This window comes from Panulirus ornatus, chromosome 49 (genome assembly GCF_036320965.1).
Source record: "Panulirus ornatus isolate Po-2019 chromosome 49, ASM3632096v1, whole genome shotgun sequence".
NCBI lineage: Eukaryota > Metazoa > Arthropoda > Malacostraca > Decapoda > Palinuridae > Panulirus > Panulirus ornatus.
This window is the reverse complement of record NC_092272.1, coordinates 4,804,516-4,814,724: the sequence shown is the minus strand read 5'-3', so window position 1 is coordinate 4,814,724 and position 10,209 is coordinate 4,804,516. Positions and strand designations below refer to the sequence as shown.

General features: G+C 44.5%; 1 protein-coding gene across 1 annotated transcript; it reads right to left on the bottom strand.

Annotated features, from left to right (window-relative positions):
• Window positions 1–2,001: 2,001 nt before the first annotated feature.
• LOC139764254 (uncharacterized) lies at window positions 2,002–9,874 on the bottom strand. Its single transcript, XM_071690751.1, has 3 exons — window positions 9,677–9,874; window positions 6,343–6,883; window positions 2,002–2,601 (listed from the first exon to the last, which is right to left on the bottom strand). Exons 2-3 carry the CDS (start codon window positions 6,370–6,372, stop codon window positions 2,002–2,004), a joined length of 630 nt encoding a protein of 209 aa, XP_071546852.1. The 5' UTR covers window positions 6,373–6,883; window positions 9,677–9,874.
• Window positions 9,875–10,209: the final 335 nt, after the last annotated feature.

Below are 10,209 nucleotides of genomic sequence, written 5' to 3'. Positions count from 1 at the left end.
TTGTTCATGTTAGAGTTGTTAGCTGGTTACGTTGGTTTATGGCCTTACGACTGCTAAGGTCAATTAGACCATTAACTAAATACAAAACATCCAATTAAGGTGTTAAGGATGATTGTATAACCACATACATTCTTACTATGCACGTGAATCTAATGATGATTGCATAGAACTTTATATATGTAGATATACATATCTACATTGGAAATGATTGTAAGGCGAGTCGGAGAAATATACATATATATATATATATATATGAAAAATAGGCATGAAAATATAAACCCATGCAAAGGCAATACGGACAGATTATCAGTTGTTTATGAACTACATTTGGCACATAAGCTACTACACGTCTTTTCGTAATATGTAAATCAACCGCATATGGTTGTATTGTACTATAGAATACTACGGATATGTGACCCTTCTTAAACACTGGTCATAGAGGTTTTGATATCCCTCACAGAAGAACAGATTTGTGTTGTGGTTTCAGAAGGCTTTCAGAATTCCTTCAGCGTTGAAGGGAACTCGGCACGTATAGTGGACGTTGCTTGTTAGCGTATGACGTCACGTATACCTCAAGCTTACGTTTCCTACTTCACATTACTGACCAGGACCACTATTGTAAAAATTTTCGGGAGTCCTGTGTACCTGTTGGTATAGAAATGATAAACGATTGCTTATTAAGAAATCTATCTTTACTTACGAATGAGTTGTAACTCCTATCTATCGCGTCGTTCATCTACCGACACCAGCTCAGTTTCCGTCAAACCGTCACATTAAATCTTCACCACTTGAACCACTCTTTCTCTTCATTCCTCTATACTCATACTACTTCCTGACTAACCCCTGATACTCCCAGAGTGACCCCTCATATTTCGACTGATCCCTCATACCCTGATCCATCATTTTCCCTGGCTGTTCCCTCATAGTGACTGACACCATTCCCTAACTACTTATACTACCAGACTGTGACCCCTCATAGTTCCTGACTGATCCCTCATACTCCCTAACTGACCTCTGATACTCCCTGACGGATCCCTCATTCTTCCTGACTGACCCCTCATACTCCCTGACTGACTCATACTTTCTGACTGACCTCTGGTACTCCCTGACTGATCCCTCACTCTTCCTGACTGACCCCTCATACTCCCTGACTAACCCCTCATACTTTCTGACTGACCCCTCACTCTTCCTGACTGACCCCTCATACTCCCTGACTGACCCCTCATACTCCCTGACTAACCCCTTATACTTTTTGACTGACCCATCATACTTTCTGACTGACCTCTGATACTCCCTGACTGATCCCTTGTACTCTTTTACTGAGCCCTCATAATCCCTAACTGATCCCCCTCATACTTCCTGACACATGAGGACAGCCTACCTGGCTGGTGAGGAACCAGCAGTTTGCGAGTCTGAAAAGCCTTTTTGTTTATGCATTCCATTGCGTCCTCCAAGGGAGAGACCACTGACAGGGTGCGTCCTCCAAGGGAGAGACCACTGACAGGGTGCGTCCTCCAAGGGAGAGACCACTGACAGGGCGCGTCCTCCAAGGGAGAGACCACTAACAGGGTGCGTCCTCCAAGGGAGAGACCACTGACAGGGTGCGTCCTCCAAGGGAGAGACCATTGACAGGGTGCGTCCTGCAAGGGAGAGACCACTGACAGGGTGCGTCCTCCAAGGGAGAGACCACTGACAGGGTGCGTCCTCCAAGGGAGAGACCACTGACAGGGCGCGTCCTCCAAGGGAGAGAGGCAAGACCGGCTGGTGTGTGCTGGAGGGGGGGAGGGAGGTATTGCAATCACCCACCAAACCATCGTCTTTGTAGAAAACGACGAAGTTATCGACTTATTCTCCGCAGGGGAGGAGCTCGCCTCCCCATCACCCCGTCTGTTTACCTTAGGAGGGCCCGCGCCAGCTGACGGTGGCCACGGCGAGCCATCTGCTGCGCCACGTTAAGGTGGAGGTCATTTGTTGCCCCTCAGATGGCAACCAGGAAAGTTTTCATAACAGGTGGTATACAGGCGGAGTCACTCCCCAAACGGAGGGGACTGGTGGGACCTGGTGACCTGAGTCCCCAGGGGAACCCCGCCCGATCCCATCGTGGGACTCGCCCGGGGTTTGCCGTAACCCGGGTACTGGGGGAAGCCGCGCCGCTCGCACCTGCGGGCGTGGGCGGTGTTGGGCGGCGCCGGGGGCGGGTGCTTGAGCGTGGGTGGGGACGGGGGTATGTTGGGGTGGTCGGGGAGGAGGAGGTACGGTGGTGGGGTGGCTTCCAGTGCCCTCACCACGCGGGAGAGCACCTACCCCAGTCCCAGCCACGGGGTAGTATCCAACGTGGGTGCAGGCCCTAGGAGGCGTGGGCTGGAAGGGCAGGGAGGAACCGGCGGGAGGCTGCGGGGGCGCCCAGGGCGTGTGTGTCGGACCCCTGGGGCGCGGTGCTCCTGCAGGGTAAGGCGGCGGGCGTGGCAGGTCGGCCCGCTGCGACGGGGCGACCCACGGGGCGGCCGCGGTCGTCTGGGACGTCGGGGCGTAGGCAGGACGCAGGGGCGTGGCCACGGCGTCGACGTCGTCCTCCTGCTGGTCCTGGTAGGACTCCACGTCCTGCAGGAAGACCATGTTAGACACGAGGGAAGGAATTACTGACTCACATACATCACATAACATCTTCCCTGACTCACATACATCACATAACATCTCTCCTGACTCACATACATCACATAACATCTCTCCTGACTCACTTACATCACATAACATCTCTCCTGACTCACATACATCACATAACATCTCTCCTGACTCACATACATCACATAACATCTCTCCTGACTCACATACATCACATAACATCTTCCCTGACTCACATACATCACATAACATCTTCCCTGACTCACATACATCACATAACATCTTCCCTGACTCACATACATCATGACCCTTGTTCCAGTGTTTTTATGCACATTCAAGGCTGCCCTACGATCAGTAGCAGGGAAAGGATGAATTCCGGAGTGAGAGGTTCTTTGACGTGGTACGACCTCAGCGATAATATATATATATATATATATATATATATATATATATATATATTTGTCTCTTGTGTCTCCCCTGATGATGTGATCATTACACGAAAGTGCACTTGGGAACTTATTGTGTTTCATTTTCCCAGTGGACTCATTGGAATATATATATATATATATATATATATATATATATATATATATATATATATATATATATATATATATATATATATATATATATGATATACAAATCTCCAACAGCCAGGATCGAACCCGGGACCACTACGTGGTAGGCGGGAGCGTACTGCTATACACATACATATGTTCTGGGTTCCCTGCTTGTTCTACACCCATCTGAAGCATCATGAAACCATGACTTCAGAAAAGGTCAGGATGACTGTAGCAAAGGTCACTCTGTTTTCCATAAAGGTCACGCGACCTCAGTAAAGGTCACGTGACCTTTCCAGGTGTCATGCCAGAGAGCCATTTGTTCAGGTGAGTAATCAGGGGTCATACGAGGTGTTAAAGGTCATGAGAAGTGATCATATGTCATGCGGAGTCATTACCGGTCATGGAAGGTAACCAGAGGTCATGCGAAGTTGCTCGAGGTCATGTGAGGGGAGAGGAGATCATGAGAGGTTGTCTGAGGTGAACAAAGGTCATGTGAGGTCACCAGAGGTCATGTGAGGGGAGAGGAGGTCATGAGAGGTTGTCTGAGGTGAACAAAGGTCATGTGAGGTCACCAGAGGTCATGTGTGAGGTCGCCTGAGTTATGGCAAGTCAATAAAGCTCAGCCAGTTTCCACCAGTATCATAGGTCAAAATCGTACGCAGATGCCAGCAATCGTCCTGGGTCAACGGTCATTAACAACTCATGTGTCACGTGACTCATGATCAGGAGAGGTCAGAGGTCACAGAGAGTTCGCATTTCATCCTAACAAGCAATTTGCCCCACCCCCCTCAGCACATCACAGTAAAGGCAATTAAGGAATATAACGTATATTATAACCATTAGGAAACTCCTAATTAAACTCTGTGGCTATTGGTTCATTAGGCTAATATGTAGTACAGGTCGCGATTATCTGAAATAATTGATAAATGATTTACGATCAAAACAAGTTTCTTTTCTCCACCTTTATAACAGTTTATCCTGGGATATGGGTATGTAAACAAAGCCACAGAACACGTTTGTATACAGCATTTTCGGATTATAATTGTAAATATAATAATAATTATTATAATTATTATTATTATGTGAAACCACGACTAGTTTTAATGAGGTTTCTGCGTCTCTGAGGCTGCGTCTCTGATGGTGGTTATGTAGTCAGGTCGTTACGCTGTTAAGGTCACAATGTCGTGGGGTGCAGCACGCATCTCGTGGGCCCGGGGGGACCTTGGAAGCAGACTGCAGTTTGCGCGTAGAGTCGTCATAGCGACGGTTGCCATGGCGACGGAGGTGGCGTCGCCCGCCCCAGCTGTTGGGTCCGTTACATCAAAACACGATAGGCTGGAGCGTTTGGCGCCGCGTTGCCATGGCGACGGAGATAGCGTCATTCTCCCCATGAGCTCGGTTTCGTCTCATGAACACGATAAGGCTTAGAAGCCTTCACTTTTTGCCCATCATGGAAGAGAGAGGAGTAAGAAGTGACCTAATCACAACCATTTACGTTCAGATAACCAGGTTAATGGCGTACACAGTTTTCCGAAAGATGTATGAATATGACAGCCAGAGAACATAACATATTAAGCAAAAATAACTTAAAAAAATATCCAAAAAGTACTTTTATTGTGGTGGATGAATGGTATGAACCGAACGAGGATATTGTAAATACAAACCATAGGTTGTATGACAGTACAGTAGTACATAATAGACAATTGGTTGTATGGCAGTGTAAACTGTTATGAAATGGGGTCCCACGAGTGTAGAACCCCCCCTCGCCACACAGTACAAATAGGTACATACAAATAGGTAATAGGTCGAGGGTGACGTTTTTCATTTTTCTACCTTGGAGACTGCGTCACTCAACCCTGCTGCTGGGACCATTACATTACTACGATAAGATAGTGTTCAGACCAGTCTTGTGCCCCACTGATTAGCTAATCAGTGGGTAAGTGCATGTGATAAAATTGGTAAGAACCAGGAGGGAAATAAGGTCACAACACACACACACACACACACACACACACACACACACACACACACATAGGGGCTTCCGTGGTAATATCCTTTAGGGTGTGTGACCATGATTCACGGTAACAACCGCCTGTGTTCGAATCCCAGTTGCAACACTCGGCTCACAGTTAATCCCAGCTATTCATCCTTCCCCTCGGGGATGGTTGATAAATGGATATCTGGCTTTGGCAGGGGTGTGGGGGGACGTAAAGTCATGGAGAGAGAGAGAGAGAGAGAGAGAGAGAGAGAGAGAGAGAGAGAGAGAGAGAGAGAGAGAGAGAGAGAGTCACAGCACAGAATCAATCTCACATTATTCGTCACAGTAAACAATTTCAAGGTTTTTGGGGATAAATTCGCCTTGAGAAATGATTACAAATGATTACTGATGTGCGTGTTGACCGACTCTGCAACAATGACTTCACAGTATATATATATATATATATATATATATATATATATATATATATATATATATATATATATATATATATATAATTTTCTTTGTGTTGTTTGATGGTTGCACCAATATATATATATATATATATATATATATATATATATATATATATATATATATATATATATATATAATGCCCTTCGTTAGTAGGATTCGAACCCATACCGCTTGTGTGAGAGCTGGTTATTGCATACAACTAACCTCTGGAGCCCATAGGAGAGTGATTAGCGTACCCAGCTCCCACACAAGTGTTACATGTTCGAATCCTGCTGTCGGAGGGCATCATGTGCTTAATGTAACAATGAAATCAACATTCCTTTTAATCTCTGTTCCAGTTCATCACACATCAGACATACCTGATCACGTCTGCATCATGGTACCACATGATCTACAGACCCAGATCCAAACCTAACGTGATATACATATATACATTCGGTAATGTGTATGATACATGTATAGATAGATATATATACACATTCGGCATTGTGTAGTTTGTACATTCTTCCGGACACCAGTTGCAATCAGGTTCAGAGCACGTAACTGTAAGTAAAGAATTCAGATAACAAGGAATACGTACGTGGCTAATGGATTAGTTTTCTCATTTCCATGAATCATGTTTTGCCGTCTGTTGTGTGTGTGTGTGTGTGTGTGTGTGTGTGTGTGTGTGTGTGTGTGTGTGTGTGTGTGTGCCCTACTTACCGTAACATGGGTACTGCTCCCCGAACCCATGGTGGGTGCCAGACCTTCTCCCACTATGATCTTCCCAGGGGTAACACGTCCTCCTTCCCCATGGGGAGAGGGTGTGGGGTGTAGACCTCCTCCCTTAATGTGGGTAGGTCTTTGGAGCAGGTCGTCTCCTCCAAGGCTATCAAAGATGGGTACCAGGTTGGAGGAGGAACCCAGAGAACAAGAGAGTCTTTGGAGAGGGGTTAGAGGGGTTTTGTAGGCGGGAGATGCCTCGACGTTGAGTGGGGTTATGACTCTGTTTTGGAGGACACGTCCGTCTTCGTGTTGAGTCGTTTTGGAGTCGTTTTGGAGGCACTGATGTGGAGCTGAGGCCTGTCCTGCGACGAGACTATACAGTGAAGCCTTGGTCCCCGAGGGCGTGCCTCGCCGGAGGAGCCTCCTGTCTCGCGCCTCTCTCTGGTGGAGCCTAGGAAGCGTTCGTGAGGCTTCTCTTACAGAGTCCTAGGGGAAGGACCTGTGATACGCCCCACTCCCTCCTGAAGGACGTCCCTGGCTGGAGAAGAAGAAAAGACATGTATGGTATAGTCCTTGTGTGTGTGTGTGTGTGTGTGTGTGTGTGTGTGTGTGTGTGTGTGTGTGTGTGTGTGGTGGTCGTACAGTAAATGTATTATGCAGGGGTGAAGAATATATGATGTATTGGGATAATACAGCGGGGTTATCATGCAAGGGTAATAATGCATGATGTATGGTGATCATACAGTGAATTTTTCATGCAAGGGTGGAGAGTAGATGATGTATTGCGGTAATACAGCTGATGTATTATGCAAAGGTTAAGAATGTATGATGTACGGTGATTATACGGTGAATGTATTATACAGGAGTTGAGGTATGTATGATGTATGGAGGTCATACAGTGGACGTATCAAGTACGATGAATACATGTATAGAAATGAAAAAAAAATATTCCCAATCCTCGAATATTATAATCAATACACAGGAAGTATACATTGCTGAAGTTTATCCATAATTCATCACAAAATACAAGTTATACACAATCATTCATAGGTACGAGTCTTTGTGTAGCCGACTCTCTGTATACTTTGCATAGAACATTGTATAGAATACAGGGCTGTATATCACGAAGGGAACTTGTGTATGATGCGAAAGGATTTATTCATACGGAGACTAATGTAATATTGGACTGCCTGGTAGACATATGGTGCGTGTCTGCGAAAAGCTTCGTGTCCATGCGTGTAATCACCCATTCGTAATTACCTATGTGTACATCTATGATCGCCTGACCTCATACCTTGCTTAAGTGTGAAAATGGCTGGGTCGTGTCAGTATGGTGTTGACCTACGTATATCTATGTGTATATCTTCTATCCTGTGTCGATCGTGTATGATAGTCCGTGTGTGTGTGTGTGTGTGTGTGTGTGTGTGTGTGTGTGTGTGTGTGTGTGTGTGTAATAACCTATTTGTACTGTTGGAGAGGGAGTCTTACACTCATAGTCCCCCCCTCCTCCATCTCATCTCTTGAACATTCCATCATACGACTCTTTAAACATCTGTGTTGTGTGCATCGTATGACAGGGTTGGTGCATGACACATGTGCTGTGTGGGGGTTTTAGCTGTGTTTGGCGTGTGACAGGTGTGTCATGGTGTAAAACAGGTGTCTTATGTTGCATGACAAATGTCCACATGACAGTTGTTATGGAGCTTGACAGATATGTGGTCCACATGACAGGTGTTATGGAGCATGACAGATATGTGGTCCACATGGCAAGTGTTTTATGGTGCATGACAGATGTGTTACGGTGTATGACAGATGTTACATCGCACTGTAATAATAATAATAATAATAATAATAATAATAATAATAATAATAATGATAGTAATGATAATGATAATAATAATAATAATCTCTATAATAATAATGATAATAATAATAATTATTATGATTATAATATAATAATAATAATAATAATAATAATGATAATAATAATAATAATAATAATAATAATGATGATGATGATAATAATAATAATAATAATAATAATAATAATAATAATAATAATAATAAAAATAATGATAATAATAATAATAATAATGATAATAATAAAAATAATAATAATAATAATAATTATAAGAATTATAATAGTTATTGAGGGTTCACTGAAGTAACTGCAGTTAAAGATTAGAATATTCACAGAACGTAAACACAGATGGCTTATGTCAAGACGTGGACCTAGGAGGGATGCCAGTCAGTGTTTACACAGTCATTATGGGATATTGAAAATGTTCACAATGGCTGGGACGGTACTGTTCATGAAGCAGTCTATAGGTGCCGAACTGCGACTTGGGGACGAGGGATCTCAGGTGACGGTGGCGAGGTTGGTGCAGTAGTTTCCTCCCAGAATGTCGGATGAGGTCCACGTGATGGCTGGGGTGAGGTGGAGGGCCAGTGTTGTAAAGTACTTCTGGACTTGTGGTGTAAGAGGGATTGAGGATGACCTTACATGACGTTTTCTGCATTATTTTAAAGGCCCCTGATTGTAAACATGGGGTAAGAGGTGTATAGAAAATGAGTTGCTGGTGGACGACAGATGTTAATATAGCGAGATGGTAGCGTGTTATATTTCACCTATCTTGATACCTTGTTGGTAACGTGGTTATTGTGATCGGTTTATCCTTGTTAAGTCGTCGTTGTTACAACCTCGTTGGCATGGCGTTGTTGTCAGGTCCCATCGTTGGAATGGCGTGCCGTGGGTTGTCATGCCCATCACAGACATGTCGTGATTGGCCAATGATGATTGTTACGTCCTTGCGTTTCGTGGTTGCACTTGGCGTGTCGTGGTTGGTCGTGGTCAGCTACACGCCACTTCAGTCGTTCACACTGGGGGGGGGGGGGTAGTCAACAGCGTCGTGTTGACACTAGTACAATAGTGTGTGGTACCACTCGACTGTACCTACCATACCCTACCATTAAGCAAAAGGCAATATGTTCATGAAAAAAAAAAAATAGACACTACCCATTTCATTTATAAAATACATTGTTTAGTAATTCGAAATTACGCATTCAATTAACTGTTTTAATGACATTTCAAGCCAATATATCTGTATGTAAATAGCTTATTATTTTTTTCATAATAGATTTTCCGGTTATGGGAAAAAGGTTACAACTTATTAAAATACAGGTAATAACCTTTCGTACATTGAGAATACATGACATCAATGTGTTCCATGTGGAACAAATTGATTCTAAAAGCTAAACAGAGTTAGCAAAACGTGGGGGCAGACTTGCGTAGACTTCGTACACTCACACACTTGCTTTCAAACGAACTCACCTTCACAGGCCTTTATTCTCGCCGCGATTAGGCAGATGGTACCGTTATCTAATCGTATATCACTCCGCCATAGTTGTACCAAATCCCCCCTAATCACGGGAGAGGGTACAGAGACGGGTACAGAGAGGGTACAGAGACGGGTACAGAGTGGACGGTACAGGGAACGTGCAAACGTTAGGTGGGAACGACCCGGAGCGACGCGCGGGCTGGTGTTTACTAACGGATGGTCGGTGGTAACCAGATGCGGGGCTGCCAGATACCGCCAGCGGCTCGCTCTGCCCCGCAACCCACAGGGGAGAGAGAGAGAGAGAGAGAGAGAGAGAGAGAGAGAGAGAGAGAGAGAGAGAGAGAGAGAGAGAGAGAGAGAGAGAATACAGTGAGGAGGGTAAGTGACGAAATAGATCATATGGTTTAAAAGAAATAAGAATGAGACATGAAGAAGACATTGACGTAAATCATATTGAAGACTTGTATGTTTTCAGACAGAACGAAATTAAAGTAAAAAGAAAATATTTAGACCCTGGTCCACATGC